At 37.9% G+C, this 12,903-nt stretch overlaps 1 protein-coding gene across 1 annotated transcript in view; it reads right to left on the bottom strand.

Moving 5' to 3' along the window:
- Positions 1-4,424: 4,424 nt before the first annotated feature.
- NHLRC2 (NHL repeat containing 2) overlaps positions 4,425-12,903 on the bottom strand; it is a 31,869-nt gene continuing 23,390 nt past the window's right edge. The window contains exon 11 of the mRNA XM_021525952.2: positions 4,425-12,044. Within this exon, the coding sequence (XP_021381627.2) occupies positions 11,779-12,044 (266 nt within the window). The 3' untranslated portion in view covers positions 4,425-11,778. The remainder of the gene's footprint in view (positions 12,045-12,903) is intronic.

Below are 12,903 nucleotides of genomic sequence, written 5' to 3'. Positions count from 1 at the left end.
ACAAAATGTGCAAAGGCAGCAGGGAAAGAAGAGTAGCAGTCTACAGGAATTCCCACCAAAAACTGGAGATGGGAACGAGAACTATTCAACCAAGGACATGATGAAGGAGCAGTGTCCAAAGTATGCAGAGCTGGAATAAAGAGAAGTACAGAGGCAAACAAAATGAAAATTTCAAAACTAGTTACTGGGCTGCAAGCCTTGGGAGAATTAATTATAGAGATGAATGGAGAGTGAAAAGGGTCACATGATGGTCATTAAGAAAAAAACTCAGCAGAGATTAACAAGAGGAGCACAGCAATGCAGGGATAAATGCATCTATTTGCTGCTTGAGGGAAATGTATAAACTCCACTGCCCAGTTAGAAGCAGGAAAATTTATTCCACCTGAAGGGTTCAGCCTTCATGTGGTTTACATCACTGAGTCAAACTTACCAGTGAATTGAGTCTCTTCCCAAACTGAAGAGAACTTTGTAGGCTTTAATGCTGAGTTGTGCTATTGAAGTGCTGTGCTGGAATGTAATTCTAGTGGATTTTCCCCACTCATTTCCTTAGCTGACAAAACCAAAAAACCCCAAACAAAGCCCCAACAACAACAAAACCCAGAAAGTATGGGATTATAGAGTCACAGAACGACGTGGATTGGAAGAGACTTTAAAGATTATCTCATTCCAGCCCCCTGCTCTGGGCAAGGACACCTTCCACCAGGATGTGTCATTGATTTCTGTAGTCCTCACAATGCTAAAGTGGCAAGTCAGAATTGCTTTGGGCTAACTTAATTCCTCCTTCTGAAAATTTCTTTGCTTGACTGCAAACATTCTGAGTTTAAAACATACAAATTTTCTAGGTTAACTTGTAGGGGGTTTTTTGCAAACAGCAAATTATTTCTTTCCTGGGAGCATTTTAATTGTACATACAACTTTCTTGTGAGACTGTGAGAAGCTGAGCATGGATTAAATCCTGGTGATTTTTTTGCTTGTCGCTGTACAAGGTATTCCTTAAGCTTTTTGCATGTTAGGAGAAGGTGGAAAACAGTCACTCTGAGCTAGGCTGTTCTTGGAAAACAGATGCATGCCTGCTGTCAGGTGTCTGTAGCAAGGCAGTCCCTCTTATACTGCCAAGAAAAAAGCTGTGAAATGCAGAGTCACAGAGGCCACCCCTGCATGTGAAAGATCCTGTACCAAGTGTGTAAGAAAAACATACAATCTTGTGATTACAGGTGATGCACTTGCATAGACCAGAAATGGGTCTTAAAGCTGCTGAGACCTCCATCCAGTAATATTTGAAAATAAGTATTATTTAAAAATCAGAAAGCTCACTATATATTGAAAAAAAAGACACACTTCTATATAAAATATATCATCCATCCTATTTCACTTCTCTTTGCTAAGTTTTGTATTTTTTCTCAGTATTAAGTACTTCCATGTAATCTAAACCTCCTGTAAAGAGAATTGTTCTGTTCAGCAGCCTCAAGTAAATAAGAATTTTAATCCCCTGATAGTTTAAATTCATAACTAATCCAGTTATGATTCAGTAAATGTTTCATTTTACACTTGGCAGTGAATTTGTGAGGCAAATTTTTGTCACTCTCTGCTAGAGACTCCATTACACCCTCTGCATCTTCCTCATAAGCTCTCAGTTCTGCCACATGCACGTCTGATTTGAGTCTATGATAACAGCAGCACTTTATAGCACTTCCACTGCTAACAGCATGGCAAAAATGCAAATTAAATCCATCTTCTTCACTCAACTGCATAAAGGAAGAAAAATTTAAATGATGGGTTTCTCAGTAGCCCCCAGCAAGTTTCCTTTGGATTTAACTGCCACTTAAGCATTGATGCACCTACACAGTGCTGGGTGCATTTCAATGTTATATTTTATCCTGTGGTTCCACTGGCTCAATGTATTAAGATTTTGAAAAAATGGTTCTATATCTCATTCTTGGTGATCTCTGTGTCTCAGTATCAACCCCAGATAACTTGGAAAACATCACAGCTTTAGTCAAGTGCACAAGGAGGAGGAGGGAAGGCACACAGACCTTGATGAAACGACTGCTTACGCCTGCTGCTGACACACATCAATGCTTTCATCAGTGATAAATCATTGTATCAATGAAAACATCATAAACTGCTGAGTCTGCTTTGCTCTGATTAAAACACGTCACACTTTGTGTGCTGTCATCTCAGACACAGGGTTCACTTCAGCAGCAATGTGCTTGCCCAAGCCCTGCAGTCTAAAGTGGGTATTAAACCTGATGTGCTGCCTTCTTGTTGGAAAATGAAGATGGTGTTAGAACAACTATTTAGTTCTCAAGGACAGTAATTGCAATGATAGCTTCAAAAATAACATTATAGTTCCATGGTAAATGGATTTCAAAAGTTATGCAGCACAAGGGTAAGTTTGGTTTTAAGTGAAACAAAGTATCTGGTTTTAGTGAAACAAAATCTTCATTAATATCTAACTACTCCTTAATGTTACAGCTTTGTTCAGTGTTTGGAAAATACACCCAGAATTTACAGCCTGAGCTAGGAGCTCTGAGCACTGGCATTCTCACATACTTTGCTTAAGGGAATGTCTGAGATAGTAAAATTATGGCTAGGTTTAACTAAGGGTTATAACTTGCTAATGCTTTTCCAAAAAAAGAAACAGCATGTGCTGCTCCAGCAGCACTTTAGAAAGCTACTCCTTTACACTAAAGGCTGAAATCCTCACCTCTGCTTTGACTTCTGTGCTTAAAGCAGAGAGCAGAGGAGCACAAACCCGCTCTAGAAAGCTCAGTTAGAGCAAGGGTGGAACTTTGCCACCCACACTGGCATGTAAAATAGCCATCAGGTATTGATTTCAGTTTCTGGTGGGACTGTGTGCACAAAATACCAGGGTGACAGGCAGAAAATATAAAATTCAGATGGGGCAGGAGAGTCCTGAGTTTGAACAGCCACAGGAAACTACTTCAGATGGGAAGGACAGGGCAGGGAGAGGAGCTGTTCAAAGCCCCATTTACCCAATCTCTGGATAAATTGCTCTTGGCAGGAGATGGCAGAATCCCTTGCAATAACAAGAAAATATCTTGGCCCTGTTAGTGATTTTAACTTGAAAGGCTCCTTTCCCTTGCGTTTAGAAACAAGCTAATTAATAGTTTCCTAGAGCAGTGACTTTGTGACCACAGAAATCTGCACCAGGGGTGCCTCCCGAGGCTCTGGCAAAACGCACCAGCCCAGCCCAGTCCCACGAGTGCCATGAGACACAAAAACATCAGACTGGTTTGCATGTAGCATGTGCAGGTCTGTGCCCACACAGCATTTCTGCTTTAAGAACACTCAGAAGCTGGGGGTAAAGGTGTCATTTCGGAGATGACAATCAAGGCTCAGCTTTGTGACCCGTGGCAAACGCTCACTGAGATGCTGAGAGATTGTGTGACCTGGCCTAAGCTTGCTGAGTTTAGCTTGGCAGAAGCTTTTGATGAACTTTGGATTAAAACAGAGAAATTACAATCGAATTTGAGTGTCTGTCAAATCTAGACTTGCTGCATCACACTATGCTGAATATATTGCATCTGCATGGAAATGAAAGAAAGTTAGCTGAATTTTGTAAGTAGTGTGCACAAATATTTAAAATATTTTAATAGATAAGTAAACACAAGGAATAATCTTTAATGGGGTGGTGGGAATTACACAAATTCAATAGTTACACTACAATTTATAGGCTGACCTACCGTAGACATTCCAGAATTTGCCACACAATGCTTTCAATAATGAGAAATCACTGTATCAATAAAAATATGATGAGCAGCACAAAAAATAGATCATCTCTGTAGGCATGTTGGTGTCCATCTCCAGTTCTACAGGAGCACATGAGAGGCTGAAATATTGCCCTGTACCCTCAGGTTCTGGGTCAAAGCTGCAGAACTGTTATCTGAGTAAAACAATTATGTTTCTTTAGATGCTGCTGCTAAAATGCAGTTCAGCCATCATGATAATTAAACAGGAACCCACATGCTGCAAAGTGTGACACAATCTAACCACAGTAACAAACACTGAGTCAAGCGGAGCTCCATGCAGAGGGATCTCATCCCGTAGCTAAATTTGCTCTGGGATCTCTGCAATAAACTGGAGGACACAATCAGGCAGCCTGTGACTCATGCAGTGCAGCATTTCTAATGTCTCTTATGTGCAGAAATGAAAATCAAAGCAGATCTCTTGTTCCCAGAGCCCTGGAGGGGGGAGTCCTCACGACTCATGCTGTTTTCCAGACCCTTGGTCACTGAGGGCCGGCTGACACCCACGGCTGCAGAGCCTGTGGCAAAGGGAGTGGGAAACAATCAGTTCTTCTTAATTAAAGCCATTTAGTCAAGCTGCAACCCCTCACAGCAGACACATTTCATAACTTCTAGATCTATGTTCACATGAAGATTGACAGAAAAACCCAGCCATGAGAGAAAACATAAAATTTTTAATGTTTATTTTTCCATGAAAAAGCTTTACAAGGATAAAGAGGCTGCACAGGAGAAAGCATACATTCTTTAATCACTGTTTATCTGTTGGTTTGATAGCCAAGGCTGACATTTCTTCTACAGTGTATTTATTTGTTCTCGTAATATTACAGGACATTTACCCTTTATTTAAAAAGGATCATCATCTACGAATATTGTTAAGAACGTTAGGCAACACTGTCAATGAAGAACTGACACAACCTAGATCAGCTGTAGATGAAGTGCTTTCATTTTAGTTCTTCTCATGTTTTGTAACAACAAATGTAAACCACGTTTTTAAAGTATTCAGATATGTGAAAGGCTTTGCATCAAATATAGTGGAGAACCAAAGGTTTAGTATCTCAAAGAACAGACAAAATTTTCCAATTCCTACAAAGCAACATTGAAAGTCTCAAGAAAGAACATAAAATTCCTGTCTTTCCTCTTAAACCACCTGGAGACATTTATTAAGGTGTTAAGTGCTCAAATGTGACTTCCCTCACTAGCATTATACTGCTGGGACTTTTAGACATGCCAGCAGCAGAATGTAAATGAAGTGACACGTTTTCACAGTGACATAACCTGACTCTTCTTCACTGCCCCTACACACAGCCCTCTGCTGTGTAAAGCATCTTTGCTGATCTGTAGAACAGATGAAAACAACTCTAAAATAAAGACCAACTCTCCATCCCTCAAATACCAAGAAGTGTCACCTTTGCCCCTTTAGATCAGTGCATGTTTTGCCTTCCACCTCACTCAAACCACAATTTCAGCAAACTGTTTGAAGTCTCCCCGCCACGTTTGATCTGGAGTGTACAAAAGAGGTAACAATAATTTCAGAAATAAGCTCACAAGATTGAGAAACAACCTCGTTTTGAAGTATTTTGTAAGGAGTTTGACAAATAAGCACCTTAATTTCAAATAAATTCAATAACAGAAGGGAGAAGGAAAATTCTTCACAGTTTCAGAATTAGGAGAATTAAATCCCTCTGAAACTTGCAAACTATGAAGATCAAATAGCTTATTTCAATCAGTACTCCAGTATTTCAGTAAAGAAACACTTTCAAGTATTGTTACAAAAGGCACTGATGTTTTCCTTCAGCCATCAAGATGTAATAAAAACACAGAATTTCTGTCACATTGGGCCAAACTCCTGGCCCTAAAGGTATTTGCCACCAACCTTAGAGCACCTGGATTTCACCCAGTCACTGTTTAACAACCACCTTCTTTTTCTTTATTGATTTTCATACAAAATCACATCGATCCATCACAGGTTTTAATGATACAATGATTAATGGTACATTAATGGTAATGACAGAGAGAATGTTTTAGTTCTTCTAATCCTATTTTAAAAGCAAAATTGGAGACTTCTGAAGTTAAACATTCAATAGATAAAACATTTAGCAATTTGTTTCTTCGCTTTGATATAAATTCATTTTTAAAATCTGGAAAGAGATTTGGAAATATGATTCAAGTAACTCTCAGGACAGATCCCTTGAACATATGGTTCAAACCCAGTATTTCAGTTTACTAAAAAGCTTGGAAAATAGGTGGGTTTTTTTTGTTTGTTTGTTTCTTTTTTTTTTAATGGATGTAAAATCAAATTGGGAATTGCTGTTTTGCTTTCTATGAAGTCTGACAGTGGCCAGATGGGTTGAATTTCTCAATCCTTAGTCAAAATGGGAAAGAATACAGTGTGGAATATCTCTCTTCTGAGGCATGTTGAGTACACAGCATTAAGTTAAGGCAGATGTATGAACAGGTTTTCTTCAAAGAGGATTTCTTTAGCTCAAAATTGTCAATGTTTCAAAGGAACTAGGCAAGACTTACAAAATACTTGCAATTCTTTTGCTTAGCCCTAGAGCCTTTGGACAGAGTTCCCTGGTATGCTTGAAAGCAAAGGACCACCAAAGAGGTAAACTAAGCAATATTTAATTATAGCTACACAAACATTCCTCAACTCACACCCAAGCTTCCAGCTTCTCATCTGCAGCAGGAGTGCATTACCTGACAATAATTAAACCTCCAACAAGACAGCAAATTACTTAAGAGCTAACATATTTAACCTGTAGCAGCTGAAGTGTTTAATCTCTAGCATCAAAGTTTCCTGAAGCCAAAAGCCATCAGAATCCCTGCACAAGCTACTCGAGTTTGATGGGATGCTCTGGGACAGCCACAAAGAACTGCAGAACCTCAGTGGGCAGGGCCAGAGGTCAAGGGAAAACTTCTGACAGCAGCTGCATCTGTGCAAAGCTTGATGAAGCTGACCTGAGGACATAATCTTGTTCTAATGCTATCTAGAATTACTTGCTGTTTACATCCCTGTCCCTGAAGCAGGGGAGGGACAAGGAGCTGGTGGAGGGAATTATCCTTCCTACTTGGATCCCTCCCTGATAACAAGATATGGGCTGCATTTCACTGTGGAAACTACAGGAGGAATGGACAGGCCCAAAAACCTAACCAAAATCCCCCAAAATTATATGACAAACTAAGACAAACTTGGAAACTCAATCATAGGTGTGATGAGTCTTGAAAGGGAATGAATCCTAATCCTAAGAGAGAGTAGTGACTATAATAGAGTACAAAACTGTAAAATATAGATCTGCTGCTTCTAATGGAAGACAGTAGTCAAATCTGGTTACATGAATATAATGGAATGTAAAATATTGGAATATTGTAGAATATTAGAATATTGCTTATAAATTAATGATCTCTTGTTGAATGCAAAAACAGATGTTGTGATTTAATTAAAAAATAACCAGGTCTCACATTTTCAAAAATTATCTCCAATTACTTGTCACTATTCCTATACTTCGTTTGCTTGGGACAGATAAATTCCTCTATTCCCTGACAAACCAACTTAAATGAAAATTGTAATGATAAATTCTGAATGCTACATGTTTGCTAACCTAAATCAGTAATATTAATTGGTTATATGAGCAGGTGACCTGGCAGATTTCAGTGGAGACTTACTGGGGGTGACTGAGGAGCTGTGGTGCATGTGTAGGTAGCACAACTACAGCCTGGAGAACACAACGTGTCACAGCACATCTCACACATTCTACAAGAAAGAAAACTTAATTTTGAGTTCACACTTCTGTGAGAGTGTAGCCTCAATGTGTCTTTGAGGAAAGTCAATGAATACCAGTCATTTTAAAAAATTACAGATCTTAAGAATGTATATAAATCTGCTATTTTCTGCTAAACTAACCATTTAAAACAAGATCTATCACTCATAACTACAAAGTCAACATTTAAAGCTTCCATGTACATAGAAAACCTTGTTAGGAATAAAAAATTCAAGACAATTTGTTGTCAATAATGCCATCTTTGCTTAAATAAATAGTCAATAATTAAAGAAACAAAAGGACATGGCCCTACATATGAAGGAGTCTCTACATTTTCATCATACCCCTCCTCAGACTGAGAGGTAAGGAATATATTTTTCTTGATGTTCTCTCATCAAAACAGTTTTACCTATGGTTTCAGCTACAATATGTTCCTACTGAAATAAAATCAGTGCATTAAGAATATATGCAATATACTGGAAGCCATATGCACTTTTTCTTAGGACAAGCAGGTAAGGCATTTACCTGATGCTATAAAACTATTTTCTCTTGCTTGGTACCACACTACCACAGCATTACTCAAACATTATAATGCCCTATAGGTGGAAGGTATGAGATGCCAAACACAAACTGTGATCTACATCCAACAGTAAAGCTAAAAATTATGTAAGAATCTAACACAAAAAGAAATAAACTAAAAATATAAGCATAAATTAAAAAAAAATATAAGCATAAACCAACAGATTTACACAGTCATCATCCCTACCCTTCCTTCAACAGAAGGGAGCAAACTACAGAAAGCTATTACTGAATTCAAACAACAAGAAAGAGCTATTAAAACAAATTATCCTTCCCTGTTGAAACCACTTGATTTTTTTTTTTTATAGTCTAATAAAAATATTATACTGCAATTGAATAAAATTACTAAAAACATCTCATGGAACTATTAATACATCCAATCAAAACCAAAAGCTGTCCTAGAAATGCAAACACTACAACTAAAATCTTAAAATGCCACTGAACTTGTTTCCATTATACAAATCAACCATGACCAACTCTTCAGAGACTTGCTATAGTCTTTTAATATTTTATTAAGATCTGCTGCAAAACCTGTTAAAGCCAGGAGAAAGTAATGTTTGGAAAAGGCCTTGATTTACAAACTTTTACTATGAGAAACAAATCTCAAGTGCTGAGCCATTCCAATCTGCTTAGAATTTTTATATTAGGGAACATCAAAAAACTTAGTTCCCATACAAAGAGGTAGCAGTCATCAATGCATCTGATTCTTTTTTATAGAATAGTAAGATTTCCTAGTTTTCTGCATCGTATTTGGAAGATACTTTCTGGTACTTAAATAAATTTTTTGTAGCTTGTACAACGGTAAATTTCTTGTAGTTTGACTGTCTGGTGAAATTTATGGCACTTGTTGCTTAACTGTAAGAGCAGCTTGTAAACCCTGGAGGAAGAAATGGAAACAGCATCCCTAAATATCATAAGCTGTAAAAAAATCTGTGCTTTTCTAATCAGAGAACATTCGAGTATCTGTACACTACAAGTGAAACAGAAGTAGTGACTCTGGGAATGTGCATCCTTTTATCCCTTGGACAAACAAAACTTTATGTTAGACTGTAGGATTAACGGCCAATCACGGTGAACAGAGAAACTGAGCAAGGAGACAACATTTAGATAGAAAATTAAAAATTATACACTATAATTAAATAAAGTGAGGAATAGTCTTTCCCCTACAGCAATACATTAATCAAAAGTGTCAATAACAAAAGAGGTTTTTGATTTTTTTTTTTAATATTGGAGTACAGGTGGAATTTGATAAAGTGATCTAATTGAAATAGTAAAATATAATGTCATTCCAGCTGAAAATTTGAGCTGAAAATTAGAGTGCTGTTCAGCCTGGAGAGACCTTCTAGCACTTTCCAGTACCTGAAGGAGCTGCAAGAGCTGGACAGAGACTTTTGACAAGGACATGTAGGATAGGACCAGGGGGAATGGCTTCAAACTGAAAGGCAGATTTAGACTGGATATTGGGAAGAAATTCTTTACTGTGAGGGTGGTCAGACACAGGCACAGGCTGCCCAGAGAAGCTGGGATGCCAGATCCATGAAAGTGCTCACAATCATGCTGGGTGCAGCTCTGAATAACCTGCTCTAGTGGGAGGTGTCCCTGTCCATGGCAGGGGGCTGGAACAAGATGATCTCTCAGTCCCCTTCCAACCCAAACCATTCCACGATGGGACAAAATGAGAGACAAAAGATCCATCTGATGAATTACACGTTCAAGGTAACTGAGACAGTTTGGTTTGTTATTCTGAGCTTCTGAACCTACAGCTTGTTTTTTCCAGAGAGCAACAGAAAATCTGCAGGCTATCTAGAAGCTGATTGAAGGTTTCCTGGCTGTTATCCAAAGGCGGACAGACAAACAGGGAATTGTGAGAGACTAAGTTTTACTAAAGTGTAAAAAATAATAAGTGCCCAAATCAGTTTCTTTATCTTCATCCTTCCAACAGCATTTGCCATCTGTGAACAAATTAGCAAAGCTTTTTCACTCTTCAAAATGGCATGTGAGAATGGAGAGGCTTATCCAAAGGAGGTGAAAGAGTGAATTAGGAAAGTTGCTTAAAAACCAAACATAAGAATAATAACATTTCAGCCCTTGCTTTGCTGACAGGTGATATAACAACCATTTCTAGTGCCACAAAGAACTCTCAGATAGACTGGCATTTCAATGGAAGGAAGAACCACACCACTCCTTTAAAACAAAAGCCTCTTGGGTTCATGACCAACAATTCAATCAGCCTCGAAGTAAGAAAAAGCAACAACAACTGATAGTGGGGATTTACTGACAGGTGTCAGGAATAATTGTTTTAGAAAGGACTATATTAAAAAATTCTTTCACTACTGCACTTTATAATATGTGTGACAGTAGTATCTTTCAACTTAAAACAAAATCAACTTCTCAGAACTGATTATTATGATCAGAACACAGGGCCTAACCCAATTACCACTTAAGCATGATGGAAACTCAGTTCAAGTAATAATCTTGCACCACCACTATCACCCTGCCCCTTCTTATTATGGCAAATTGAGGAAATTTTATTTGCAAAACATTTAACCACCAAGGGCAGAGTTTTGCAATAGAGTTTTAAAGCATCTTACTCAAAGATTAGGTTACCAGTTTTCTAGCAAAAGATCAGAAGCTCTAAACATGAATGTAAATAATCCATTATTGAGTATGCAATTCTGGTTCAGTGGCAACTATAACAAATCCAAGGACTAACAGTGCCTTCAAAAGACTCTGAATCAGACTTCAAGAGTGTAATCTTCAAAATATTACGTATCTGCAACACAGAAGTCTTCAGAATAGTCTTTGCAGAGAAATCATAAAAATGGGAGTGAATCACTCTGCTTGAAATGGTTGACATTTAATTTTTGCAGTGTAGGTACTCAACCATTACCTACCACCTTCTATAAAATGTAAATTGGTATGTATCAGAAAAGCTCCAGCATGGTTTTGTGGTGGTTATTTTATATACATATACACATTGCAGAGAGGCACATTCTTTGTTAAAAATCAGCATGAAATTCTTCTGCAGGAAATTGAAGGCTTCCTTTCACAGAAAATTTCCCATGAACCTTTGTTCTTCGTGTAAGGCGGTGATGTTGAGTTAAAGCAAGATGCTCAGTTTGCATAAAACTAGAGCTGCACCTAGTTTAAGGTGTATTTTCAAAATACACGTGTCATAAGTGTCATTACAGAAGAATAAGCAAGGTATTTCTTTTATAGACTGGAGAAAGAAACTTCCTTTTGACATTCTATTAAAATGCAGTAAGGGCATAAAAGGAATTTTGAAGTGTTAATCCAAAATTATCTACTCTAACACTATTTAGAGTGCAAAAATCTTACAGTAACATCACAAAGTAACACCAGCTCTTTTGAATGGACTCTAAAAATTGTTGCTCACTTAAGACTGGCAGACATCCAGCGTGTTCACAATTGGCAACACAGTCGACAATATTACAAAGTTATTGCTGCTACTGTAATGTAAAGAAATGAGGTTGTGAGGATAAATTTTCCTGTTAAGCTGTAGGAAAAACTACTTCATTTTACCAAGCAAATTATTTCTTAGCTTTGTCATAAGCTCCAGGAAAAAACAGAGCCAAGTTATCTGCTTGTACTTTCCCCTACAGAAATGGTGGATAGCAAAATAAAGCGTGAAATCAGCTGGCTTTGTGTTAGTTGGTTACAAAGGTGTGTATCAGTTCCACTTGAGCTGAGCTGCCTTGGTCTGTGCCAGTGACCTGCAAGGGCTGGCTGAAGGAGACTCCTGCCATCAAGCAGGCACTGCTACCTTTGCTGCAGTAGTAGAGGCACGCTTTGATGGCCAGGGTGGCTTCAGCTGCCACACAGCTCCCAGGCAACTGAAAGGGAATGACAGTTTGAGAAGAAACATCCTTTATTTCTCCTGTCAGACACTGTCCTTGCAGCAACCAGGTGTTATCTGCAAAGGAAGAACAGATTTTATCATTGTGGTATTTAACGCCATGTCTGAAAGCTACAGAAAACACAAATTCTACCTGTAGGACAACAAGGACTTTCCACATGCAATATTAGAGGAAATTATTAGAGGAAATTTCCTTCCTGACTATTCCAGTCATGAACAGAAAAAAAAAAAAAAAAAAAGAAAAAAAAAAAAAAAAAAAAAGAAAAGTAATTTACAAATGCTTTATCAGTCATTTAAACGTGGAGAGATCCATGGCTTTGCATCAGCACTATAGCTATATATATACAGTGTATCTTATTTGAATGCAATGAAATTGCAGTTTCTCCTATATACTCTTTAAAGGATATTAAAATTTATTCTGATATGCACAAGCAAAACTTCTTAAATTAATGGCTACCATACATTTGCATCAGAGATCTAATACACCAAGTAAGATATCTGCCATAAATGCATTAAACTGTAGGTAAAATGATGGCATTTCCAAATAGCAGTGCTGGTCTTATAGCTGGGTTGGTGCAATTTATCAATGCTCAGGCTGATTGTTAGAATGAAACTTGAGTTTCACTTTTATTGAAATATTTGAGAGTATGTGAACTAAAAACCACTGTATACTACATACAGCTAACTCATTGCATTGAGCCATAAAATAATGCAGCATGTATTAATTCAAGCAAAAAGCAGTCTACCAGCTGTTTGGCTTTTTTCAGTCTTTGCACTCCAGCTGTTAAATGCATCAACTCTAAATATCAAGTATTGCATCACAAGGTCAAACAGGAACACAGGATGGGAAGGGACATCTTCATTCATCAGACTGAGATCCCCTGCACTGCAGGATGTGCTGGTACTTCCCATCCTA

The sequence above is a fragment of the Lonchura striata genome, chromosome 7 (genome assembly GCF_046129695.1).
Source record: "Lonchura striata isolate bLonStr1 chromosome 7, bLonStr1.mat, whole genome shotgun sequence".
In the NCBI taxonomy this organism is placed as follows: Eukaryota; Metazoa; Chordata; class Aves; order Passeriformes; family Estrildidae; genus Lonchura; species Lonchura striata.
Note: the sequence above shows the minus strand (reverse complement) of the source record. Positions and strands in the feature narration are given on the sequence as shown.